This window comes from Falco naumanni, chromosome 8 (assembly GCF_017639655.2).
Source record: "Falco naumanni isolate bFalNau1 chromosome 8, bFalNau1.pat, whole genome shotgun sequence".
Lineage (NCBI taxonomy): Eukaryota > Metazoa > Chordata > Aves > Falconiformes > Falconidae > Falco > Falco naumanni.
The window spans coordinates 47,210,971-47,238,752 of record NC_054061.1 but is presented as its reverse complement, the minus strand read 5'-3'; the positions used below and the strand labels follow the sequence as shown (position 1 = coordinate 47,238,752).

At 41.4% G+C, this 27,782-nt stretch overlaps 1 protein-coding gene across 9 annotated transcripts; it reads left to right on the top strand.

Annotated features, from left to right (window-relative positions):
- Positions 1-61: 61 nt before the first annotated feature.
- Positions 62-26,399, top strand: NFE2L2 (nuclear factor, erythroid 2 like 2). Of its 9 annotated transcripts, none has more exons than XM_040604831.1 (5): positions 62-82; positions 20,635-20,904; positions 21,066-21,161; positions 21,838-22,017; positions 24,099-26,399. In XM_040604831.1, the coding sequence occupies exons 2-5, from the start codon at positions 20,638-20,640 to the stop codon at positions 25,305-25,307; spliced, it is 1,752 nt and encodes a 583-aa protein (XP_040460765.1). In that variant the 5' UTR covers positions 62-82; positions 20,635-20,637; the 3' UTR covers positions 25,308-26,399. The 9 variants fall into 9 exon arrangements, with proteins under 9 accessions (XP_040460765.1, XP_040460758.1, XP_040460766.1 ...); XM_040604824.1 differs by lacking the exon at positions 62-82 and adding an exon at positions 606-733; XM_040604832.1 differs by lacking the exon at positions 62-82 and adding an exon at positions 931-1,024.
- The last annotated feature ends 1,383 nt before the right edge of the window (positions 26,400-27,782 follow it).

The following is a 27,782-nucleotide window of genomic DNA, read 5'->3' as shown; positions in this document are numbered from 1 at the left end:
TGGAACGGCTGAAGCCGGCAGTCTGACAAAGGATTATCAGGAGCAGCGGCACGGCTGCTCCGTCGGGGGGGCTCGCCTGACGGTACAAACTCCACCCGATTCATGTGTATCGAACCCCAAACCCCTCGTTCCTGCTGCGGCCGGTCGGCCACCCCGGCCACTTGTTCGGTGCCCCTCTGCCTGGCCCGGTGCCCAGGAGGGCTGCGAGGCTGGGACCGTGTGGCCCGGCCCTTCTGCTCGCCGCGGCAGCCCCCGCAGGGGGGTCCCTCCCCGCTCCCCCGAACACACCGCCCGGCTGCCGGGAGGCACCGAGCGCGCTTGCAGTACGAGCTGCGCCGAGGCGCAGGAGCCGCGCCGAGCTGCCACGGCTGCCGGGGGGCCGTGCGGAGGCTGCGCGGGGAACGCCGCCGCCCGCCCGCCGCGGCCGTGACCGGGGGCGCCGGGGCAGAGGCTCGGGGGCGGCCGTGGTTCCCGGCACGGCCGCCGCCGCTGCCGGGAAAGGAGCCGCCTCCGCGGGCTCCCGCAGCCCGCTGACTGGCTGGACGGCGGCGGGGCGGAGCGCGGGGGCGGCCGCCGGCCCGGCCCGGCCCGGCCCAGCCCAGCCCGCCTCCATCCCCGAACAGCGCCGGAGCCAGCGAGCAGGCGGCGCCGGGCCAGCCGCCACCGCGCCGTGCCGGCCTCCCCGTGCCCCCGGTCCCGCGCGATGGAGATCGAGCTGCCCCCCACCGCCCAGGTGAGAGCGCGGCCGGCGGGCGGTGGCGGCGGCGGCGGCGGCACCCCTGCCTCCCCCCGCAGGGCCCGGCCCGGCCGGGTGTCCGGGCGAGGGGCGGGGCGGGCGGTCACGAGGCCGGCGGCGCACGTGGCGCCGCCCCGCCCCTGCGAACGCGCTGAGTCACGGTGGGGGCGGGGCCGCGGCGGCCCCTGCAGCCCCCCCCCCGGCCCCGCGCTGCCGAGGCGGGCCGGGCCGGGCCGAGCAGAGCAGGGCTGGGCCGGGTTTCTTCCCGCCTGCGCCGGTCGCGGAAAGGTCGGTCAGGGCCCGCAGGAGTCGCCTCTGCAGCAGCCTCGGGTGGGGGCAGGAGCCCGGCGGGGCCGGGGAGGGCGAGAGGGCCGGAGCCGGCCCCGGCCCCTGAGGGAGCGGCAGCCCGCGCCGGGCGCGGCCTCGCGTCGCTGCCCCCGGCGTGGCCGTGCGCCTCTCTGTCCTCGCTCGGGTGAGTTACCGCAGGTTTCCTTCTGTTGTGGCGTGGCTGCCCGTCGCAGCCGCCCCGCCGGGGCCCCGTCCCCGCCGGTAGCGTGCGGCCCGGGCCGGGCCAGCAGCGGCAGTTGCACAATCATGCACTTCCCTGGGGCGGCTCGGGGTCTGGCTCAGCCTCTCACACGCAGCCTGCGGAGCCCGAACCGGGCCGGCCCCGGCCGCTGGTGCGGGGCTGCGGGCGGGTTGCTCCCCCTGCGCTTCGGCCCGCTGGGGACGGCTCCGGGGCGCTGACCCGAGCGCTTCTCGGGGGCTTCGACGCGGGAGGAGTTTCCTGGGGGTCTTCTCCAAGGCGAGTCGCTGGGAGGCTTTGGGGTATTTGGGTGCGTTTGCGTTTTGCGCTCTTGTGCAAGGAAATCTCTTCTCTAAAAGCCTGGGGAAGTTCAGGGGTTTTGTGTTGCAGGCTGGTTGCAAGAGTGGGGCGAATAACTGAAAACATAATTGAACTCCATTTCAGATGTTTATAAACGTGTTTTTCATGGGCTTTTAAATGAGAAACAGCCTTATCAGCTAGTTATTAGGTTTAAAGAAGTAATACATGAAAATCTGGAGTTGTTTTAATACTACAGACTTAAGACTGAAAAGTTTTGAGGCTCCTTCAGTGTATGTCAGTACAATACCTGCTGCACAATAGAGTTTCTTTTAATTCTTAATTGTCCGTCTGTTAGCCTTGGATACACCTTTTTCTGTTCATTGGTTGCTGTTGCTGTTCTGTCTTGAGCCACTCATAGCTCTGCCTGGCTCATCTGTTTTTTTAGCCCAGGATGGCACAGTGGTGATCTCTGCCTTGCCTCCTCAGTTTCTTGGAAAATACTGCAACAAAAATTAGGCTTTTGGCTTGTGCTACATAAACACCCTGTGAGTATCTTTTTGCCAATAGTATCCAGCTGTGGCATTTTTGCTTTCATTTCTGAGAGTCTTGACAGACTGATTCCTGTGTACCTACTTTTGTACCTCCTTGCTCGATCCACTGTGACTTCCCTGCTAGCAAACCTAGCTTTTACTACTTGTTTGCCTACTTTGTCAAACCCTTTCTACCCAGCCACCTGTTGCAATTTTCCTATTTGCAGCCCTAGCCTGTAAAGGCACTGTGTTTTTCAGATAGTAAATGATTACCATCTTTGACATGTATAGTTTTAAATGTATTTATTACACAGAAAATTCAAATACCCTTTCCCATGGAACATTCACTCAAAATGGGTAACAGGGAGCATGGTCTTCATTTTGCCCTCGGATTGCACAAGCCAGTGGATGGGAAGGATGTGCACTTGTGCAAGTACAGTGAAGATCTCAGTCTGTTTTTATGCCTGGTAGCAGTTGTCATGGCAGTAAAGGTGAATATGAAGGACTGGAGCTAGCTGCTCAACCAGAATGCAAAATCACCCATTTCTGCTACATACTTCTGTGGGAGTTAGCAGTGCTGTTGCCTGCAATATTCTTGGAAAAAGTATTCCTTTATTGTACTTCTCTGACTGGAAATAGGATGGGCCACTGTATGCAGAGGTGAAATGGGATGCTGCCTATTACACACTAACAACACAGGCATCAAAACATCTAAGAAAAAAAGCAATGGAACAAGCGTCAAGAAATTTCACGCTTGCAAAAGCATGCTGTTCTCATAGTAGCTGTTCTCTTCAGTAAACTTGAAGTTACTGAAATGGTTGCCTGTAACCTTGTAAAACAGCTCAACAAGCTCATCAGTTATTAGAATTTGAACCTCACAACAAGAAGAGAGCAGAAAGAATTCACTTTCCAACACAAAGAATGAAGCTGTGGGTTGCACTTAAGCTGGAGTAAGACCAGCTCTAGCAAATCCAAGTAGGCAAATAATTGAGTGCCCGCTTTAAGTGTATCTGTTAGGGTTTTCTACCTAGAGAACTGCCCTGAAGAGTCTCTAGTTCAATTAGTGTGATCTCTTCAGTCTAAAGGGCTTTAAAGAGGAATTACACATACTTTTTTTATGACATGCTGCATTAAATTGTCAAGTGAATGGGTTTATTTTTTATTCCCTAATGGCCTATCATTTCCACATGAGGTAGATTCCACAGGAAAAGACAAACAAGTGCACTGCCCAGGCCTGGCAACAAGTCTTTGTTTTTTGGGTTGGTGGTTCTTTGTTTTGTTTCTTGATACTGAGGTTTAATAACCCTGTTAAATAGAAACATCTGATCAAGATATCTGTAGAAATATATATCTGTGTATGTAGCTGAAATTTCAGTATAAGAGACCATCCATATTTCTGAATATAATGTTACCTACTAAAATTATGGACAGGTTTGAAGGAAGTAGATTAGAGTAAGTAGTAGTGCGTTTGTTTTGACCCCCTCAGTTCTTCTGTGCTCATTTTGATATCAGGCTGCACTGATAGAGCTTTCCCTGAAAACTCGCAAAAGAATATCCTCCAGTTAAGCCCGTGGTAGCTGTAATGCAATATAGCGTATTTGGCTGAAATGAATGTAGACTAATAGGAGCTAACTGTGTCAGTCCCTTCAGGAGAACAGATAACTGGATATTATTGTTATTGTAGTAAATATCATATGAAGACTGTTCTGTAGTTTGTCTTTAAAATGTGCTGAGAATTAACAGTTATATTGGAAATAGAAGTGAAAGAAGTTAATTGCCTCGGAAAATCCAACTTGAAGCTTGTGGCTGGCACTCAGAAGTTGGGGAGGAGTTTGGCTTTGAAAGTTTGTTGGGAAATGTTTGAAAGAGATCAAACTGGAACAAAAAAAGAACGTTTAGTGTAAGCAGAGGGCAGCTGGATGATCTTGTGTGCTTTAAGGAACTTGAGACATTTTTGTATCACTGTGTGGGTGGTTAGGAAGGTTTGTGTACACTTCCCTCTAACGTTCATGTGCAAGAATAAATTTTGGCTCTCAGTCCCTTTTTTCTTTTTTAATTGAAAAAAATAGGGACAGTATAATACTTATCCTGAATAAGAATGCAGCAGGTTATATATAATCCTGAAGGACAAGAATTTTGTTAAAAGTGTGTCAGATTACTGTATCTGTTGTTGCACCGGAATGCTCTTTTGATTTGTTGGTTTCTTTTCCTCTGTATCTTCAATTTACAAAGCAGCAAAATACCTATTTGATAGGTATTCTTCCTTTTGTGATCCTGAATGAAATGAATGTAGCAGTAGCGTATTCAACAGACTGACTTTGTTAAAGAAATCTCAGTACCTTTGTGGAATATGCTGGCCTTTGTGAAATGAGGTTGAGGAATGCAAGAAGTGGAAGGAGCTAAGTCAATTATATGTTCCTATGTTCTCTGTAAAATCAATTTGTGCTATTCTTTACTATAATTTTTCCTATATAGTTGTAAATTTTTGTTATATTTGGTCCTTCAGTAGAACCAAGAAACCACCAAAAACCAGCAAAAGCTGTCAAGAGTTTGTCATTATTGCATTCCAAAAGCTCTCAGACTTTTAAAGGAGAGTGAAAAAGTCAATTGCAGGCCCAGAAAAGAACAAGCTTAGGGAAGAAGGAGACAATATATAGGAAGTTCAGATGATGACAGTAAATGATACTAAGTGTACCCATGCCTGTGACACTGGATGTGTGCTTCATTGGAAAGAAGGAATTTGATTTTTGTCTCTAGAACACCACTTCTTTTCTTTTTCCTCCCTTTATATTACGAAGATGAGCTTTAAAATGACTGAACTGTTCAGTAGCATTAGGCCGATTTGTGAGTGCGGTGTGTTTGCAATGATTGTGTTGGCTGAAGCTAGTGCAGTACAAGTCCAGACAGTAACTTGTCGGCATGAATTAAATATTAATCCCCTGCTGCTGTGCTTGAGTTCCAGCCAGCAAAAAGTCCTACAAAGTCTCCAGGTTAATCACCTAGTTAAAGTTTGTTTTGGCCTCTGTATCATTCCAACCCTAAGTGACCTATTATTTTAATATAGCACATTCCTAGAGAACATGAAAGGGTTTGAAGTTTGTTCGGTTTTCTGATACAGCATATTATACCAGAGCTGGACTTTGTGCCACAGAATACAGCTCTAGGTGAAGGGAAAAGAATACAACATATTGGTGAAATTAGTTCTTTTTTTTTTTGGTGATAATCTTATTTAACTGGTTTTGGAAACACTTCATCTGCTGTCTATGCAAGTCTTTCTGTGTAGACCAATGAAAAGGAGGAGTTGGAAGTCATGACTTTGAATTTGTGTTACCCAAAGATGGCTGATTATAGCAAACTTAAATCCTCCTCGGGATTGCTCAAAAGTAATACTTTTATAGCATATTTGTTTTATTAAGGTAAACAGTGAAACCAGCCAGTGAGAAATGAAGCCAGCAATGCTATCTGTGGTGTGTAAAACTGCTTTAAGTCATGGAAGGCTTATCTGAAACAGATACGGACAAATACATTTCAAGTAAAGATAGGCATTGTGTACTTTTTTCCTACTCGGTAGCTGCTTTCTGCACAGGAAAAGTAAAGCTAGTGACTGACAGTCACGTATTAATTGGCAGTGGCAAGAAGCTAATTGATCATATAGTGCTCAAGTTCTTCTAAAGTGTAAGAACTTACTACTGTGCCACACAATACCGAAGCAAGCACAGACACATCTCTTGTCTCAGGATTTTTTAGATATGTATTTCTTCATTTTTCTCTACCACCTTTTAAAATAAGGAAATAAAATAAATACGTTCCCCAGCAGACTACCTTGTTTTAATATCAGTTTAGCTTTACCTTAAGATGCATAGTCCAATGGTGCCAGTTTCAAACGGAAGCAAAGTCTCTCAGAACCATACATTTAAATTAAATATTAATTTGGATAACCAAGCAGTCTGTAACAACATCAAGTAAGGATAAAAAAGTTTAATTTGACTACTTTGGAGAATAGGATTTGTCTTCGCCTTATGAAGCATCTTCCGTTTTCTGTCTTTAGCTGTTTTGAATTCTTGGTGAAATATTTGCTCAGTTTTCTTTAACAGACACATTGATTTTTTTTTTTAATGTTATGTGTTGATACATGGGCTTTATGTTTGGCTCTTAATTCCTACTGTAATATTCACTTCAAAAGAATAAAGTGCTTTGATATGTTGATCATGGAGATGTTGGAAAGTTAATAGAAGTTAATAAGAGTGTTGTTAACTCAAAGTTAAATTAGCATTGTTCTACAAGCACAGCGTAACTGCTGCTCAGTGGTATATTAATAATCCCTAGCACAAGTACTAATTGGCAAGGTTCTAGTAGAATGGGTAGTATCTAGTAGAATAGCTTAGAAATAAATACTTTTGTGGATGCAATTTATATACTACAGATCCGGTTGAAGTTTTTCATTACAGTTCAGATTTCTGATTTTGGTCTGATTAGCTGCAGTTTTTATACCGGGAAGAAGGAATATAAAACAGTGTTTATTTGTAGGTGTTATTTTGAAGGTGCTGTAAGTAACTATTAATGTTTCCTATCTTTACAGTTAAGATAAACGTGGAAGAAGTATGTCTTTGATGCTATTGCAGTACTGGGGGAGTTGAGACCACCCAACTTCATACTTGTCTTGCAGTTTTAAGACTTTTAATCCAATTTATGCAGTATTATGGAACGCAATTAAAAAAAAAAAAAAGGAAAAGAAAGTTCCTTTAAGCTTGATGTTGCAGCAATAAGTTATGTAACACCAGTTTGAAACCATCTCTTTCAAACCTTTTAAGGAAGTGTCTTCTGTATGACTATGAAATATAAAGATAACAACTTTTCCCCCCTTGCCCCCACCTCTGTCTTGCAGTTTCAAAGTTTTATTGCCGTTTGCTGTATTGATTTTACATTGTAAGTATAAAAAAATCTACTCCTGGAAACTGCTTGCAAAACAGAGTTTGCATACTTGAGAAATTGACTCAGAAGGAGCTTGGTTGATAGCCTGCCTTGAAGAAGAGGTTTGTTTTATGATTAAGGGTGTGCCTATTTGCTGTGTTTGAAATTAATGTGCACTAAATGTTGAAGCAGGGACTTTTGTACAGCTGCGTTACATGAAAAGCTGCTGTGACTTTGATTTGCTTCCTGCTCAGATCATCACCACTGTTTAGCCACAAAGAGCTAGGATAGAAAGATCCTGGGTGGGGGGAGGGGGGGGGTGGGGTGTCTGTTTGAACCCTTGTGGTGAAATTAGTACCTCCCTACTTATTGCTATAATTAGTGGAGCAGTTCCTGTACTGCTTGGGCTGTTGGAAGATCCCCCCTCAGAATTCCCAGGTAGCATGAGTTGATGCAGGTCTGCCACTGAATGCTGCCTGCTCCTATGTAAGTGGCCAGTCTTAGGTCTGCTATGCAGCTGACATTCATGTTTTGTGCCGCCTGGGCCTGGATGCTTCGTCATTTCTCCCTTCTGTCTTCAGGAGCTGTTTGCTTGAGTTATGTGCTGTTGGGTAAGAAAGCTGAATTTTGTCCGAAAACAGGGTATTTCCAGTTAGATTGCATGCAGTTCTGTGACCGGATGACCTCTTCCACAGTCAACTGGGTAATAAAGCAATGGGCATAAGAGAGTGGCAGGGGTGGGTGGGTGGCTCTGAAGGTTGGTGCAGCTCTGCTCAGAGGGTAAGTTTTTCAGAAGCTTGGTGGCTGGAAGGAGAGTGTGGAGACATTAATGGCAGTGGTCATCCACAACGTGTCAATGGGAATATTCTACCCCAGCTTGTTAGGCTAATGCTTGTCTGTACCACTAATGCAGTAGTGGTGACTGATATGTATGCACCGGTGCAGGTAATACAGTCATTGTCTTTGGAACAAGTGTACTGTAGACCTTGGTGCAATGTTCTGTGAATTATTTGGCATGAGATGCATGGGTGTATTTTCTGTTTTATAACACTGAATTATATTTGCATTTTCTTTTTCTGCTGTAGATGGGTCTTGAGCAGATCTGTGTCAGCCGAGGAATTTCTGGAAGATTGTCCCACTGATACTTGTAAAATCAAACAAACCTGAGTAAACTTTTGAAACAAGTAGGATTTAAGATACCTAAGGATGAAAGTGGAAGTACTTCAGTAGTGAAAATGGTATTATTAAAATAGTGTAATATGAAAACCCAGAACTTACATTTGAAACTTAAGTCATAACTTCTGACACCTGGTCTTCTAAATTATTTGTATGGAATTCTTTGGCTATGGAAATGTACGTGTTTAGGTGCCTCTTAGCTGTGTATGCTGTAACAGAGAATTACAGCAGTGACTTCTGATACTGTACTTTCTAATTTGGTTTTTGGTAGTTGAACTAGAATATTATTAGATCAATTCAGCTAGTATAAATTGTGGTGACTCAGTGGGATGTTGTAGTTCCATGGATTGTTTTCCAGCTTGATTTGTGATCCTTCATTATCTTCCACTTCAGGAATCTAGTCTGCACCTACCACTCTCGGGAATACTTGTTCAGCTGGTAACCAGTGTGAACACCTCTAGACATCTCTCATTTCTTGAAGTTTATTTTTGCTGGCAAAGTGAAGAATGGAAGCCGCTTAAATAATTAAAACTGTTAATCGTGTGCTTTAAAATTATTCTGAAAAACTGTTACTAAGGTCTGAGCCATAGAATTATTTTAAAATCAAAATGAAGCTTGAGATGAGAGTTTTTTGATAAATTACGTGTATATATGGCAGAGGTGAAGAACAAAGTCTTACAAAATGCAAGTAGTAATGACAATGAACAGTTCATAGCTGAGTAGTGACTCTACCGTAACAAGACCTCTCTTTCCCTCATTGTCTGAATTAACTGTGCTATAGAGAAATTGTAGAATCTTGCCATTTTTTCTGATAATTTGCTATAACCTGATTTTTTTTTCCCCAAGTATCTACTGAGGCATAAGAGAGTGAAGGTCAAAGGCAGAAAACTGGTTAAGATCCAGGCCTGATATTTTCTTTGCATACCATATTTCATTATTTTACAAGTGATCTTCCTAACCTTTTTGCTCAGCAAATTTATTCTAATTATCAGGAAAGCAATCAAATCTCTACTAGAAAAAATCTATAAATTCTGATTTTAGAAACAATCTGCTAAATATAGTGTACTGTAATATACTTGCAAACTGGATAGCCTCCTCCCCCCCAGTATTTAACATTTGTTAACCGTACACTTGTTAAACGTGCCTGGATTATGTTTACTGCTTATGGATGGAAGAGGTGTATTGACATGTTTCTTATTTGTGGCAAAAAGTCTTGTTTTGGTAATCATAGGTGCTAGCATAGTGTGTGAGGGGAAGCATGTCAGGGATTGGCCTCTTCCTTGATTTCTTAGGTACCATTTCTTAGCCCATTTAATCTGAAGGCTGAGTGAGGCATCCCTGTGATAATCAGCTGTACAGGCTGTGAGCCTCCTGTGTACTCCAGGGGCACAGCCATGGAAGCCACAAAGAAAGTGGTTGGTGGTGGAGGCCACATCATTATGGATGATATGGAAATCATATAATGATGGAAAGATGCAATTACGGATGGTTGAGTTCTGCAGACTATTGTTCTTTTGAGAATTACTGCTTTTATATGATTTAGTAAGAGGTATAAACCCGTTTACCTACTCTGGTTCATGCCTTGGAAGATGAATTGGCTCCTTTTGTTTTCAGAGTTTATAAACTCAATACTACACAGGACTTTACATAGTGGGGGCGGGATTGCACCATACAGAAACAAAGCTTTAGTTTTGTACAGTGTTGTTCAACTTCTCAGTAGGTTTACAGTTTTTTAAGCAAAAGCTGTCATTGTGTACAAGAATGAGAAATTGGTATGTAGGTTCCTGACATGTTGGCCCATCTTGAGCTTTCTGGTTTAGTTGTTTAACTTTGCAGGACTTTCAAGTGGAAGAGCTTCCTGAAACCTTTGTGAGGGTTGATGACTTCTAGAGGATTGCTTTTTGCTGAGAAACATGTACATTGCAGGTGCTTAAGAAAATTAGTAAAATCTGTCTCGCCGTATTCTATGGAAAAACAAATCTCACCGTGTATCTTGGTGGGGCTGGAGGAAGGGGAAAAGCTATACAGACTGCTTTCATGCAAATTAAATAACGACTTCTATGATGTTTCATGTAAATTTAGGGAGAGCATTTTTGGTCATCAATGCACAGTTGAATGGTATTTTTATTTACTGAAGCTTTTCTGTGTTATGTCACTAATGAAGGCAGTGCATGATGTCAAATAAACAGTTTAACCATGAATTACTTGTTTGGAAAGATAGTGTCACCACAGAAAAAATTTGCTGTGCTGGACCTCCCTTCCTCAAATATGTTATGGTCCTGTACCGTCCAGTGGTGACCAGTTGAATAGCAGTGTATTTTTGGCCTTTTTTCTGTTGTGTGGGGTTTTCTGCTTTGCCCTTGTAGAAACGAAATAACCTTTCCAAGTGTATTTGAAGTTGAACACTCACAAAAAAAGAAATAATTGACCTTGCTTATTTATTCACACTGACACTAAATTCCCAGCATTGTCTATATAAATTATGTCTGTGAAAAGTGTGCATTAATTGCGAGACTCTGATCCGTGAAAGTATTTTAACACCTGTGTCCCACAGACTGCAGTGGGAGGTAGGCACTTGCATCTTCTGCCAGATGTGGGCTGACATCTACAGGACACGTTGCAGCTGATCACCTTGGGAGCAAACTGTATTCCTTGCAATGTAACTGTATCTTAAGGCTAAAAGTCTAAGAATAGTACTTCAGACTGATCAGGTGTTTGTGTGGCAAGTGCAATTTTAAAGCATCCTTGCTCTTTCTTTGTCAGCTCAGCTCGGAAGTGTGGAAGAATTTATTTGGTGCAGCCTTACGGACCAGATGTCGGGTGTTTCTGAAGGAGGGCCAATGGATGTGTGCTGGCAGTACACCTAGTGAACCTCTCCTCTTCTCTTTCTCACACACACAGACTCCAGGTCCTTGCCATGGTAGTTTGGCCCACGAACAACAACAAAGTTGCTTGTGAGATCAGTGAAGTGAAACTTGGTGAGACATGCTGCTTGTAATACTAAGAGCAAGTGGTTTCCACATCCAGGCTGTAGCACAGCTGTAACAACCCATCTGGTGCAAGCACACTGTTTTCATGTTGGGTTTGAAATGCACATTTCCAAAAATGTGTAATACTGATGAAATCAGAATAGCGGCTCATAGGTTATAACCGAAGGTTAATACAACCTAATAAATATGTTATTTGAAGTTTGGTTAGGTTCTTTTCTCTGGTTCTTTGTTCTTCTTTTCTTGCGCCCTGATTTGTTTCATTGGACATAAGAGCAGGCTATAATTTGACTGGATTGTGTTTCCCAGATGACTGAGCCATTATTATAAACAAGTCCTCTTGTAGATAAACTAATGACTAGCCTGTGGCAATGTCCGCACACAGTACATGCCTGGCTGGGTGCAGCAGGGTAGCTTGAAGATAATCATTTAACAGGTAATTGTTTTCCAAGTACTGTAGGTTCAATATATAAAATGAATTGGGACACAAAGGCTTTTATATTCCTATGGTTAAAAGATGAGCAGTATTTTCAGATGCTGTATATTTTTTATATTTTTTTGTTTATGTAGGATAAGGATTTTTTTGGTGTATAAGTGCCAAAATTCAATAAATGCCCATTTTCTTATGATGCAGTTTTAACTTGGGAGGAAAAAAACCCAAACACAAATAAAGCCATTAAAGACCAGCTTTTGCTGAAATAAAGTAGACTTCTGAAATGGCTGCTACTGGAATACCTTTCAAAATGGAGTTACAGTGATTAGACAACAGCTAGAAAGTCAGCCACAACAGAATCACTCAGTTTACTTGCTGGGGCAGCACATCAGAGCTTTGTTGATGTATCAAGCATGTAAAAAGAAATAGACTAACTCTTATAAAACAATCCCCAGCCTCCCAGTTTCATTGTGCAACTTGTGTAATATATTGTAACTTGAATACATATTATCTGTGTGTGCTTATTGCCTTAATCATTTTGTAATGCTGCTGATGCAAGATGGAATAAAGTAGCAGCAAGTAAATGGCTCTGTTAAGCTGAAAGAGGGATTCAAAATCTGAGTAGAAGGGACCACAACACTTTTATACCAGCCAAATATACTGTGGAAAAATGAAATTGATTAACACAATATAATTAAGACCAAAAAGGGAAGAATGGAACCCATCTAACGGAAACAGCACAACTCTAAAAACATGTGAGATCCATTGCTTTAGATACTGATGTTCCAGAAAGCATTCTGGGATGTCAAGAGATTTAGAACTAAGTTTGGAGAAGTGGGATGACACCCATGGCCATTTTCAGCTTTTGCTTAGCAGCCAGGGTATTGCTTGTAAGTAAGGGCATAGTTAAATTTATTCAAGAAAAGTTCATAGTCATCGGCTCACAATGTTAGACCTAACTCTGTCTTTAGCCTAAAGACAAAAATAGGGGACTTTGGAACAGACACAATGCGTGACAGATCTGTCAATCAATACTAGAGAATAACTTCTGAAAAATCAGATATCATACAAACAAAACAAGTGCCAATGTCAGATTTAAGACTTTTCTTTCTGTAAACCAACGAGACTGTGGGTTTGGGCGCTTTTTTCCTAATTTTTTTTATTTAAAGACGTTGTGGCAGGATTAGTCCTGGGACCATTCAGCCCCTGGAAATCACATACTTTATATTAAACTCTTATTATTTTAAATCTACCTTCTAAAATATGTATTGATTGACAATTTAGAAAAACATGGCTACCTACTTCCGGAGTGTCTGAGATAAGAGCACGAAACAATCTTCTGTAAAAAGATCTGTGGCACGAAGTAAGAATCCACTGATCTGTTGTACCAGAAATGGCCACCTCAAGGCAGACCGAATGTGGTGGGAAAAGGATATATGTATGTATTTCTGACTCCAGAGATTAATGAGCCAGAGAGGAAAATGTCACTCCTGCTGCTGTGCTCCAGGCTGGAAGGGAACGCTGTGAGGCTCTTGCAAATGTTCAGTGTTTAAAGGAGTGGTAGGGAGGTGGGGATTGATTGATTTTTACAGAAAAAGAAAACTTGTCGAAGTGTCGTAGTAAACTGCTCTTATATCCCTCCTTTTCTTTTTCTTTGCTGACTTTCTGACAAGGGTGTTTTTCTTTACCTGCTGTGGCCTCGCTCTATTGTTAGCATTAGGATTTGGGAGCTTTTGGAGTTGGTACATGAATGACCATGGACAGCCTACAACAGCTATTCTTTATTGCCCTTACATGCTTGCTCATTTTGCATTCTTCAGGCTTAAAGAAACCTGTCTTCACTGTTACTGGTGAATGTATGAGGTGTGTGTTTTCCCTGGCAGCTTGGAAAGCTGGCTTGCTATGGGCTGTATATGGGGAAATCATCATGTTGGGAGCTGTACAGATCCTAGTTGTAGCCTTTGTTCATATCATTCCTGGAAGACGATGCTTCAGGTGAAATACATAAATCATTCATCTCGGAGAAGGAGTTATTTCTGGATTGAGGGTAGGGAGAGTAGGTGGGCAGTTTCCAGAATAGCACCTGTAGGGCCTTCCAGCCAGCCAGAGCCTCTCCCCGTTTTTGTCAGGATAATACCCAGACAAGGCTTGTAGTGAAGCTTTAAGAATGCTGAACAACCCAGCCAAGGAGTTTTTCAACTAATCTGGTTTATAAGAGTAGATCCTCACAGTTTGACATTTATTCGGGGAACCTGCTGGAATATAGTGGGAGGTACAGTCTGAAGTGTGAGATCTGCGTTAGGAGAAAAGAGGCTAAATACCAAGTCTGCTTCTGTTCCTGGCCTGGCAAAGCATTCTAGACATTTCTTTCTTCAGTAAGAAAATTATGTTTGCCTAAAAACGCATTTCAGGGACTGAGCTTACCCCATAAGTCTCTGTTGGGGCAGAAGAATATCCCAAGACATGTGGTTAGCATTCTTCAACGAGCTTAGTTGTATAGACATGGAGTGGAAATTCTCTTACAACATCAATTCTTTAAAGCTATGGCTTTCCAGCCCTTTTAGAGTTCTTTTTCAGTTAAGTTACCCTGCTAGGGCTTGAAAAGAGTTTGCTGACCAAGATGTCAGGCGTCCAAAGACTCTTAAGGGCCAGGAAGAGCATGTGGGCATCAAGAAACAGAAGTAGGCTACTTTATTGTCAGGGCGTGCTGGTTTAGTGTCAGTTCAGTCACAGCAGTAGTTAGTGACACAAGTTTGAATGATTAAAAATAAAAAAAAAAGACACCCCCCTCACACCCACTGTGCTGGTTTTGGTTGGGATAGAGTTAATTTTCTTCATAGTTGCTGGTACAGGCTGTGTTTTGGATCTGTGCTGGAAACAGTGTTGATAACAGAGAAGATGCTTTAGTTATTGCTGAGCAGGGCTTACCCAGAGTCAAGGGCTTTTCTGCTCCTCACCCCACCCCACCAGCGAGCAGGCTGGGGGGGCACAAGAAGTTGGGAGGGGACACAGCCGGGACAGCAGAGCCCAGTGACCAAAGGGATGTTCCATACCATATGGCATCGTGCTCAGTATGTAAAGCTGGGGGAAGAAGGAGGAAGGGGGGGATGTTTGGAGTTAGGGTGTTTTGTCTTCCCAAGTGACCGTTACCTGTGATGGAGCCCGGCTTCCCTGGGGATGGCTGAGCGCCTGTCTGCTGATAGGAGTTGGTGAATGAATTCCTTGCTTTGCTTTGCTTTGCTTTGCTTGTGTGCACAGCTTTGACTTATTACATAGACTTTATCTCAGCCCACGAGTTTTCTCACTTCTACTTTTTTGATTCTCTTCCCCATCCCACCCGGGGGGAGTGAGCAAGCAGCTGTGTGGTGCTTAGTTGCTGGCGGGGGTTACACCATGACACCCACCCAAGCACCCTGTTTCCTCCTTGGTTGCTTGGGAGGTGTTGGTGAAGAATGTGGGACAGCAGGCAGCTCCACAGGGCAGTCAGGGATTTGACACAAATCACAGGTTGCTGTCATGTGGCTTTGCTTGACAGCTGTCTGTTCTGTCACATTTCCAAATCCTCAATCCAGACCTAAAATTGCTGTTGTCCCCCTCTGCCCTCCAGCATAAATAGCTTCTGCCATTCCCTTTTCCTCATTCTTCTCATACGGGCTGCTGCTTGTTTGAATTTTTCGTGTCCTCGCTGTCCATTGCACAGTCTTGAGTTAACTTTTGTTCTACAGTTTCTGGTGGTAAGAGATTGGAAATTATGGGTCAGCTTTCCAAACTCAAAATTGTTTTAAAAAAGTTACGGTGTGGGCTAACTATCAGCTTTCATGCTTTCTCTGAAGCATGAGGCTTATGTGTCCAGGATCGGGGGTTTTTTATGTAATTATGACTTGTAATTAAGTAACTTACCTTGAAAAAGATTTAGAAAACAAACCAGTAGTTACGGTTATTTCAGAGATCATCTGAAAACATCAAATTATTTATAAATCGTTCTTAAAGCCTACATGAACAAAATCAATTTTGCCTGAGAATGATGACGGGAAGACATTCAGCTGTTGTCTTCCACAGCCTGTGCTTTTCTTAAGTGGTAAGAGCTTTCAGCTCTTTCTCTTGCATGGGCTTTATTACTTGATCCCCTCCCTTTCATTCTTGCCTTGGAGTATCTCGGGTCCTTGATCTTCACTTCCCACACTTTTTTTTTTTTAAATGAAGCAAAAATATAAGGTGGGTTTTGTTCTTTCCTTTCACTTTCTGGAAAATTGGGGGGATATTTTGCCATCTGTCTTTCTGTGAGTAAGCTATAGCAGTGTTTTCCTTGTGGGGTGCCAGTCTGAGCTCTGTGCTGGATGCCATAGCCATGGACTCTGTTGCTCTTTGATTTGTTCATGCTGGCATGTGAAGTATCTCTTCTTGAAGTTCAGTGCTAATGGATCCTGAGAATGAAAACCAAATCCTTGGCTGGTGAGAGATTCTGCTAGTGTTACTCCAGTTTATGTTGCAAAAGGTGTGACGTTAAGAAGTAAATGCGCAATACTTACAATGCGCCCTGTATTAAGGGGATAGCTAACAACAGGTTGAAAATGCTGTATTGAGATAGATTGTTTCTCTGGTGACACTTGGGCTGCTGGATGTTTCCACGTTATCAGTTGTACCTGTAAATGGCCTATATTCCAAACAAAACCAAAACCAGTCAGATAAACCCAGCAGGGGTGAAATGAAAGACTGGCATTTTATTTAAAGCACAAAAGTCAGTCTATGAAAATAACATGAAAACAGGGTCTCTCTCCTTTGTTTACTCTACTGCAAATATGTTTGCTTAGGAGTAATAAGAGTTAATCGTCAAACTTTACAATGTAGTCAGAGATTTTCTCATAAAATGTATAACAGACTCTGCCCAGATGGCAAATGCTGATATGTAAATCTAAAACATGAAAATTTCCATTGGGGGCCAGATGGTGGCTTAATGTGAATTGTTTAACATTTATGTTTATCTTATTAAAAGTGCCTTTATATGTCCAAACGAAGCTATCGATGTGGTTGGAAGAGCATATCACTAAATGAACAGAAAAATCAAACCATGAGTGCAAGGCACCTCCTGCTTACATGGATCATGGGAAAGCAGAAGTTCTTCTCTGTTTACAAAATCATGAAGAAAATATTATGAACAAAATCAAATCACTGTTTGCTTGGGAAAAATATTAAAACCATGTTACTTTCCCAGAAGTTAGAAATGTTGGACAATGGTAATACATTAAATACCATAGTGTATTTCCCCTCAAAATAGGTGTTGATGTTCGGTGGGAAGAGCTGAGCATAGTGCCTGCAATCCTTCCCAAGTGCAGGTCCTCCCTTCTGCAGGGGAGGCCCTGGCTCTTCCCGCGCTGCCTCTTGGCTCTGCCAAAACCATCGTTTCCTCTGATGCAATTCAAGGAGTTGCACAACAGGGGAAAGAACAAACGGGCGTTTGTGGAGTCTATCACATGAGGCTGGCGCCTTTACAGTAAATATGTCTGATATTAGGGGAAGTGGTTAGCATGGCTCCGAAGGGCAGCAACAAGCCCTGGGTCAGATGAATCCTTTCACAGGACTCTCAGTGCACGTGATCCAGTTCGGATGTGAATCTGTGTTTGCTTGTTCCTCCAAATTAATCTTTCTGAGACCAGCACATCATGTTGAGGCATCTAAAAATCAGAGGGTAGCTGATGCACAGGCAAGAAGCGAAATGCCTTTTAATAACTTTAGTTAAACACTCCAGGCGTCAAATAACACTGATTTTTGTGATGCTTTCACAGTGGAAGGGGGAAAATGCTTCAGTGATAAATGTAGAGTGCCTGCCTGTGTATGTGTGTGAGTGTTCAATGAGGCAGAGGAATAATTTAAAGATGAAGGCTGTGAAGAGGCTGAAGGAACAAAATTGCAAAATATTTGCTTTAGACTGCAATTTTTAATTTTTTTTTTCTTTGCATCAACTTGTGCTGGCGGTTGTGATTCACTCCTTAGTGAATCACTTGGGTCAATGTTGACTCCATTAACTTTGACCTAAGGCTTTGGGCTGATGGCCAGAATTTTTTCTTCTTGAGAAGGGCAGTATTACTAAAAGCATTGGCTGAAATTATAAATGAGTGTTAAATGGCAGGTTGATATTTAAATGACTGTGCTGTTTGATGATAGTATCTATTAGTATATTAACAGAACACTTCCTCCGTACAGCCCATTCATGTGAAGAGTAATTTCTTGAGTTGTTATTCAAAGTTAAGGCTAATATTGCTCTATTTGTATAGAGCTTTTCAAACTGAAAATAGGAGGGAACTTTTCCAATTATATGGTGATAAATAAAAACAACCCCACCCTTTTGGTTTTAAGTGCTACAAGCACAACTACTAAATAAAATAAAGGTGCTTCTGACAAGCATCTCTCTCCAGGGTAGAGCACACCACCATTCAGCAAAGCTCCGCTCTTTGCCAGAGAGAAGATACTGGGCTAAATACGGTCCCTTGAAAAATAGTGACAGGAGCCAGTCAATGCTGTAGTACTTCTCAAACAACAGCTCAAGATCCTGAAAACTGTGCAAGCATATTCATTCAAAAAATGATCCTGCTTGCTGAATTAGTTGCTGCACAGACGCAGAAGCGATGGTGTACAGCCACAGCATTTTTTTTGGCCAGCTGGTGTGTCTTTGGAGGTCTCTCATCCCACAAATGAGGCAGTATCCAAAGCTATTTATTTTGATAATGAATACAGCCAGTAGCATGGCTGAAAAATTTAATAGCAGTGCCTTAAGTTTTTGCGCTAAGGCTATGTGGTTTTTCTTCTTAAGGAAAACATGCTATGCCTTGCCTTCTCTGCCTCCTTTTTTGATCACTTATTTTGTTTTTTGTGATTTAAACTGAAACTTAGCACCCGTTTTGCTATTTTTGTGCTGTAGTCTGTTGCAACGTGGGGAGGAGAACAGCTCTGTTAATTCACAACCTTGTGCATTATATACACACACACACACACAAAAATATCTTTTGAGTCACATTTTTAATGGTGCCTTCTAAATGAATAATTCAGAAGTGAGCCCTAAAATACAGATCCTGCAGTTTTATCCAGAACATATTGCAAATGCTCTGAGACTAGGAAACAGTTTTGAATCTGCTGCAGAAGGAGACAGTGAGCAGCTGGTAAACTACTGGCCCTTAATGAAGCTATACCATATTGCAATATCTCCAATTACTGCAGAACTTAATTAGTTTGTTTTACCCTGCCAATCTGGAAAGACCAAACATTGTCTTGGGCAGCCGCTGTAATTATTTCAGCTTCTTCATTGCTGGCCATTAAGGCTGAGTTTGGTCTCTCCCAGCAAGGTATATTAAATATGTCTTAGATTTGGGAATGCCCATGTTGTTATGCACAGATATTTTGTGTAACTGCTTGATTTTAGAGAAAATAATTTTCTTTTAGTAACTGGTAGAAGTAGTTCATGCCACGTGTAAATACGAGTGCTAATGGTACAGAATTTTTAACAAAGAAATGAGATTACTGAATTGGTCTGTTCAGTTGTGGACTTGCCCTAAAGCTTTTTGTCGTAACTACTGTACAGAAGTGATTGTCTTGAAAGGCAGCGTGACTTGGTGTTCAGGTTACTTCGCGTCCTTATTTGAAAAGAGCCTTTAGAGGTAAGGGAGTGTTTTCATTTGGTATGTTGGCAAAATAGATGTATCTTAGGTATAGAACTGCTAACTGAATTGGTAAAGTTCTGTTTAAATGAAACTTGGTGTTCAGTATATTATTGGTAGTGTGCTAGCATGATGAGAATGCCCAACACTGAACAGGATTTTTGTGTGCTGCCACTAAAGGGTAATTTTAAGAATAATGAAACATGCCATTAAATGAAAACTCCCAGGCACCAGCTAGGAATTGTTGGCAGTTACCCATCTGACAAATGTGGCTACCAAGTATTAAAATTCTGTGTCAGCTGACATCCGAATTGATGATTTCTGAGTGTTAGGGTTTCTTCACGGGAGAAAGTAGTCCAGACTTCAGTCTTTAAATATTGAGTATTTGAAGAGTAAAAAACCACAATCAACCAATCCACTAACCCCCTTCCTCCTAAAAAAAAATCCTTATACAATAAATTAAAAGAGATTATAGCCAAATCAAATAATATTAACTGGTTGGTTTTCCCTAAATGGCAGAGTTTAATTTGTCTTCTGAAGCACTACAGGTGCAAGAGGTGATTTCCAAGGCATCGAGGTCGTTGTTAGCTGGCTGATAATGATTGACTCCCTGATGAGCCAGGGGCCATATTTGAGACCTATTGACCCCTAGTTTATACTCAGCTGCTCCAAACCACCCATGCCTAGAACCACACTTAGACTAGAACATCAGCTTAGACTAAGCTTTAAATTACAATTTGTTAGTAATAGTCTTAATAATTGTGTTTAATGCTACAGTGATGTTATGTCATTTAGTGACTTTGAAACCAGGTTACCCTCCAACTTTGAAGCCCTGTTCTGCTGATCTTTAATATTAATACTTAATACCAGGATGGAACATAAATATTTTCAAATACATTTTGCAGTATCACATTACAGTTACTTCAGACAGGCTTCATTCTGTTTTTAGCCAGCTTTTACAATTTTATAAGATCATCTGAAAAAACTTTACATAGGCAAACTTTGTGATTTCTGTTCTTTTCTCCTAAAAATTACTTTCTTAATGTGACATAATTCATTCTATAGCTTTGCGTTTTCTGTGAGGTAACTTAGGAAAGAAGAATACATTCATCCTCTGGCTAGTTCATGTATTACCTTACCGTTTGTAAAAAAATTCCTTCAGTTTCTCTGAGCCTGTGTGCAGGCCACAGCAACGAAACCATCAGTTTGCACCCTTCAAAAAGGTCATATAGAGCCATATTTTATTCAGGTAATTTCATAGGATTAAGAAAATAAGCCTTACTTAATGAGTCTACCTGTTCGATATAGAAATTAAAAGCTTTGCTATTGTTCTGAGCCACTTTTGCTGCAGAGGATGCTTGCTTAAAAAAAGCATTTCTGTTACAGGACATGAACTTGATTGACATCCTTTGGAGACAAGATATAGACCTTGGGGTGAGGCGTGAAGTTTTTGATTTTAGTCAACGACAGAAGGAGTATGAACTTGAGAAACAGAAGAAACTTGAAAAGGAAAGACAAGAGCAGCTCCAAAAAGAGCAGGAGAAAGCCTTGCTGGCTCAGCTGGAGTTAGACGAAGAAACAGGTGAATTTGTTCCTGTTCAGCCAGCTCAGCGCATTCACTCAGAAAATACTGAGCCACCCATCGATTTTTCTCAGGTAAACTCTTAACATGTGTTTGTGAGTGTTTAATCCTTTTTCTAGTCACAGGAAGACATGTTAGTGGTTACCTAAAATGAATTTGCATTCATTGCTGTAATGGAAGATTCTTCAGTTATTCAAAGATGCAGTAACATTTTTTTCATTATTTTCCTATTTAGAGCACACAGACTTCAAAACCAGAAGCAGAGACCTTGTCCTTTGATGACTGCATGCAGCTCTTGGCAGAAGCATTCCCATTTATAGATGACGATGAGGTAAGAATGCTCAACACAGTGGTTTCACGGGTCGTCATCTAGGGAATCGGTCTCATTTGTTATGTTACATTATATTACGTTAATGTGTGATGGGATTTTTGTCCTCGAGCTGATTCCAGCTGGAATAAAGCAGTGTAGTAAGCTTCAACTGGGGCTGTGTCTGGAGGGAGTGGTACTTCCTGTGTTCCTTCTGCTTACTGAACCCTGCAGCCAGGATTCAGTGCGTAATGCCATCTGATGGCAACCGTTCTGGCTACTGTAAAGGATGGTAGTGGACTTTGTCAGTTTGGTACACTGAGCTTAGTGCAGCTCTCCAGAGTTGGTGAGTCTGAGTTGCTTTGTTTCCATGTGCTGACCCAGACTGTTTGATGTGTAACAATAAGCCCTTCACCAGCCAGTTTCTGGATACCTTTTTTTCCTATTTCTTTCCTTAATTTGAAAATGCTTTTCATAGGAATATTTTTATGTTATCCTGCTGTTTACAAAAAATGCTTTTGTTAAGAAATACCTGTCTGTCTGTTCTGCAGAAATGGTAGAACACCAAACCCCAGATTTTTTGCTTTGGAAAATTCAAAGTTGTTTTTATGAATGCAGTATTTTTGTTATTGTTGGTTGGGTGGTTGGTGGGGTTTTTTTACTACTTTTTTTTTTTTTTTTTTTTTTTTAAACGCTTCAGGCTTCTTCAGCTGCATTTCAGTCACTGGTTCCTGCTCAGATTGATAGGAACCCAGTCTTCATTTCATCTGATCACGCTCAGCCACCGGAATCGCCTGGTTTAGTTTCACTTACTGATGCGGAGAATATGCAGAATATAGAGCAAGTTTGGGAAGAACTATTGTCCCTTCCAGAGTTACAGGTAAAGATTTAGTATGATGAGTACCTGAAAAAAAATAGCATGACATTTTGGAAGAGTATGGTGTTTTGGAGAATGCAATACAGTAGCATCTTAACACATGATCATGATTGTCATGTTGGATTCTACACCTGTAGGATGTCTATAACTCAATAGAAGCTTTAATTCTTTAAATGTAATATATTGGAAAACATGTCGGAAGAAGGAAATCAGTTGTTTATCAGAAGATCTTAATAAAACACAATCTGTCTTACCAGTCAGAACTTCCCCATGTTTTTAGCAAATCCTTGTTTGCATCTCTCTGTAACGTGTTACGGTATGATCATGGTTGAAATTTCAGCTGCTTTAAAAATGGATAGTTCTGAATATGGAACTACAACAGGAATTGTTTCTACAAGCATTATTGTAAATGCTTTTTTTTTCAGTGTCTGGGTGAACCATTTGTGGTTACTTTTGCATTCAACTTTCATCTAAGGAAAAGGTTTTGTAAAGCTGATAACATATTTAGGTACATAGAAGAGTCATGTGTAGTTGTTATATAACTGCTGTTTATATGTGTTCAGTAAGAACTAATTATGTAATGTACATTAACTGAATATTTCAAAGGAACGTTACAGAGGACATCTAGGCTTTTTTTCCTCCTATCCTTATGTTTCTTCTTATATTTCATTAGATTTGACAAAACTGAGTAAATTTATTTTCAGATACATTACTATAGAATGTCATAATGCTTTAGCATGGTGCTGCTCTACTTTATGCTGTTAGCCCAAGAGACTAACATGAGAAAAGATTTTAACTGCAGTCCAGATTTCCTGGATAGTATTGAGGATCCCTTTTCCAGCATTTTGCCACCAGAAGACACCAGCCAGCGAATGCTCAGTGGAATGCCTGTAAATCTAAATCGTACTTTAAAAAAAGTTTGCAGGAGCTGCGTTTTTCCTGCTGCTCTGCATTTTCCTGTCTTCTGTTTATATTTTTCAAAATTTTCATGCTTTCCTAATCTTACTGCTGTGGTAGCCTTAAAAGCCCCACCTTAATTAATAAGGGCAATTGGCTGTGAAAAGGCAGCAGTGATGCTGAAAATACATTAAGAAGCCAAACCAAAATTATCTATTGCAGTAATTCTGAACAGTAATTGAATAATCTTCTGAAAGAAGTGAGATAAATTGAGGGCATCGCCTTTTACAAATTACGTTTGAAGAAAAGAAAAAAAGAGCTCATGTTCTAAAACCTTGAACAATCTCTGGTGAAATAATCAGTGTGTGGTCCCTTCCTAAGAGAAGCAGCATCGTTTTGGTAATTGCCTAATTCTTTGGGGACAGCAGGCCCACTTATTTCAGCTTCAGTTAAAAAACTGCCACCCGCTTGGAAAGAACATTGGTCTTTTAGCCAATGAAAGTCCATCAACATAACAGTCTTTGATGCTCACGCTGATGTTAGCCAGCTTAACTAAAAGTATGTCGGGTGAGTTAATGTTCGCAAGGCTTCACATCAGTACTCTGCTTCACTGGGAATTACATTCCTCTGCACTGAACAGCTGCTTCATTCAGAAAATCCTAAAAGAATCTTGGTTTTTGAGGAAAAGTAGTCTATCACATAACATGAAAGTAAGAGTGCTGTGAGTAATTGTTTATTAGTAATGTTCATTAAGTCTCATTCGGTAATTTACATTTACTGTACTCATGCCCTTCTTAGCAGTGGTGCTTGTGAGAAGTTCAGACCTGGCACCTCCAAGGGTCCCCACTAGCAATTTACCAGAACAGGAGGGCCCCATGCAGCTTCCATATAGCATTGGAATGGGTCTCTCCAGCATCTCACTAGGAGCTGGAGAGGCTCTGCTCTCTTTACTCTGAGTAGCTTTGTCCAGAACAAGTTGCTTCACACCCTCGCTTAGGTATCTAGTCATCTTTCTAGATTGCCTCTCTGTAGTACAAGTGTGTTGTAGTGATCTAAGTTACAGCAACGCTGGAATACCTGTTCCATGTGTATGTTAATTGCTGGAGTATTTAGTGCTTGTGCGTTATAGAAAAAGGTTTTCTCAATTGGAGAATTGTTGCTCAACTTCTCTTGCATTTCCCATGTAGTGTCTTAACATTGAAAACGATAACCTGGCCGAGGTAAGCACAATCACAAGCCCTGAAACCAAGCCAACAGAGATGCACAACAGATACAATTACTGCAGCTCATTACCCATCATGAGAAAAGATGTTAACTGCAGTCCAGATTTCCTGGATAGCATGGAGGATCCCTTTTCCAGCATTTTGCCACCAGAAGACGCCAGCCAGCTGAGTGCGAACTCTTTAAAAGACACATCCCCTTCTAACTCTGATTTCTGTGAGGATTTCTACGCCACCTTTATTGACACAAAGGCGAACGGTGACACAGCAACAACAAACACTATCAGTCAATCACTTGCAGAAATTCTAAGTGAACCTATTGATCTTTCTGATTTCTCACTGTGTAAAGCTTTTAATGGCAACCACTCAGGAACTGTACCAGAATGTAATGATTCTGACTCTGGTATTTCATTGAATGCGAGTTCCAGCGTAGCATCACCTGAACACTCTGTTGAATCATCTGCCCATGGAGATAAGACTTTTGGTTGTAGCGATTCTGAAATGGAAGACATGGATAGTGCTCCTGGAAATGTGCCGCAGAGCCATGCCAGCGCGTACTCTTTGCAGCCCCAGGACCAAGTGTTTTCTTCCATGGGGCCGAGCGCTCGGACACCTAGTTTGCAGTGTACAAATGCACCAAAGGAGGAACCCCCTGCTGGTCCTGGCCACCCCAAAGCTCCGTTCACAAAAGATAAACCTTCAGGCCGCCTTGAAGCTCATCTCACAAGAGATGAGCAAAGAGCAAAAGCTCTGCAGATCCCTTTTCCTGTTGAAAAAATCATCAATCTCCCTGTTGATGACTTTAATGAAATGATGTCTAAGGAGCAGTTCAATGAAGCCCAGCTTGCGCTTATTCGAGATATTCGCAGGAGAGGCAAGAACAAAGTGGCTGCTCAAAATTGCCGTAAAAGAAAACTGGAAAATATAGTGGAACTGGAGCAAGACTTGAGTAACTTAAAAGATGAGAAAGAGAAACTGCTTAAGGAGAAAGGGGAGCATGACAAAAGTCTTCGTCAAATGAAAAAGCAACTGACTACCTTATACCTTGAGGTCTTCAGCATGCTACGTGATGAAGATGGAAAGTCTTACTCTCCTAGTGAATATTCACTGCAGCAAACTAGAGATGGCAGTGTCTTCCTTGTTTCTAAAAGCACCAAGTCAGAGACTAAACTTTGAAGGGCAGCACAGCTGGCTACTGTTCTCCAAGTTACTATTTTTGTATCATCATCCCGATAGTTCTTACTGTGAGGCGGAATGCAGAATTAAGTAATATTTTTCAAGGAATTCTATGCAATGATAATTTTGAAGTTAATAATTAGTTTATGGAAGATGCGAGTTTAAAACTAATAGTGTAATGCAGATGGACATAATGCAGAACTTGTAATCTCAATTTTGTAACAGACATTTCCTTCTTATAGCACCACTTTGACTAGTTTCCATATACATGTAAATATTTAAAGATACCATATTTATATACTGTTCCTATCTGTTTTATTCATAGATTTGATATATATATATAAAAGATTTTAGCCTTCTAAATATGATTTCTTGCAAGACAAGCAGTATGGCTTCTGATACTTTTTTATAAATATGCAATAGTGTTTGTTTCCAATTTTTCTTACACATTTATACTTGCTTTATATTTAATATATGATTTTAATTTAGTATAAAAGTTGATACTTAGTGTTTGATTTTGAATTATCAGTTCATTAAACTTTTTTAACTCTACTTGATACACATTTATTTCCCTAAAGAAGGGAAACCTCACTAGTTCTCCAAGGCTAAGTCTTCATGTAACAAATATGCTTAATAACCAGAGATGTATCGCACAGCCTTGTCAGCATTACTAATGCTTCCTTCAGCAAAATTGTAACTGCTGTTTGGAAGGATTGTGTAACACAAAGTTAAGTTTCAAGTCTATGCTAGGTTTACATAACTTTTGTTTTCCTCTTTGAACACTGCTTAAATTCATGAGGTCTTTCCTCCAAAGGCATTTAAAAAATCTGTTAACTAAGCTATTCTCAGCATTTCCCAACTGAAAACTGTACACTTGAGTAACTGTTTGGGAAATACTCTGTGTGTCTGACTGATCAGCGAGCATTGTTTATCACTGCTATTACTTTGGGGCTTATGGAAAAAGGCATACTAACTGCCAACCAACTGCACTGTTTGGAACCTGTGCTCAATTAATCGTTAAGAGTTGTGGAGTTTAAATTATGATTTATAAGAGAATAAAAATTGGGCAAATAAAGAGCATTGCTTTGTTTACCTCTGTTTACTCTTCAAGTGGATTCATTGTACTTGATTGTGGGTTTTTTTTGAATACAGAAAATGCATAACTTGTAATTCTATATATTGATTGAACATCAAAAACTGTTATCATCTTCCCTAGGAAGCTTTAAGAAGGCACAATTAATCTGAAATGTTTTTTCTACTACTGATGCATTGATACCATTTTAGGAATATTTTGTCAATTACAATATTATGCACAACTTCATTTAATATAATAAACACCAAGGTGTTTTGCAAGACCTTATAGTACATTTTTTTTAAAAATAGAGAAGGAACTGGAGATACTAAAGAAGGATAGAGTGAGACCCACAACAATTGTTTAATTGTAGGAAAAAGGGGTTTAAAGAGGGACATCAGATTAGGAAACCAACCTTCCATTTGCTCATTGTTCACAAAATGATATGGTTGTGGGTGAACTCCAGCTTGAGATTTCACAAACTTTTAAACTGTGCTGGAGTTGCATATCCAGCAGAAAGCATCTTATCTCATGGTCAGCCATGAAAGCCACAGGAACAGCTTTAATTATCGTAATACCTGTTCCATACTATATTGCTCTTTATGGACCTTCTGAGTGTCCTCAAAAAAAAAAAAAATGCCAAGAAGTACAGGAAGCCATAGTTCTGATGAATATTATTCCATCACAAGATGCTGTGGGAGGTCTCCTGGTTTTGGCTGTGATGGTTGCTGCTTTTGCACAACTTCCCAGTGACCCCAACCCCTCTCACCTGAACGGCATTAACTAGTTTGGAGCCTACAATTATGCAGGTACCAGTTCTGTTTTTTCCCTGTATGCACAGAATGTCAGATGCTATTTTATTGTTCAGCTGGTTATCCCACATAATATTTTGTTTTATTTCTGGTCTTTGTCACCTTGTCATTCATCTTCCTGTTAACTCATTTACTGATTCTGAATAGCAGAGGACTCTTGAGTACCTGGCGTGCACACACACTCCCTCTCACTTTGTCTGTGGTGCAGCCTCAGCTAACCAGGGAAGAGCAGGGGTACGAAAGCAGAGCAGTAACAAGTTTCACCAAGAAGGCAGTTTTGCTCCAGAGCAGCACAGTGCCAGGAACCACAATCCTATTGACTGTATCCTCTTTAAAAGGCAGGTGTAATGGCCAAGTGCCAGTACCAGAAGAAAGTCTTAAGTATCTTTGGTACCTAAACCTGGGACTATCAGATATTCCAACCCTGCCTACCACAACTTCTCATACCGTCTTACTTGCTGCAAGCTTTCAGCCCCACAAAACACCTGTCTCCGAGGCAGTAGATAACAGTGAAGTCATGAAAAAAACCCCTGTAGCCTCAGATTTCCAACATCCCTGGAAGTGCTAGGAACCCTGCCCATTACATCAAGT

Bases quoted from the DNA above. Each gene is read 5' to 3' on its own strand.
- NFE2L2 (XM_040604824.1), top strand. From the start codon at position 704: ATGGAGATCGAGCTGCCCCCCACCGCCCAG. The intron at 734-20,634 runs GTGAGAGCGCGG...TTTCTGTTACAG, and splicing joins AGCTGCCCCCCACCGCCCAG to GACATGAACTTGATTGACAT. The intron at 21,162-21,837 runs GTAAGAATGCTC...TAAACGCTTCAG, and splicing joins CATTTATAGATGACGATGAG to GCTTCTTCAGCTGCATTTCA.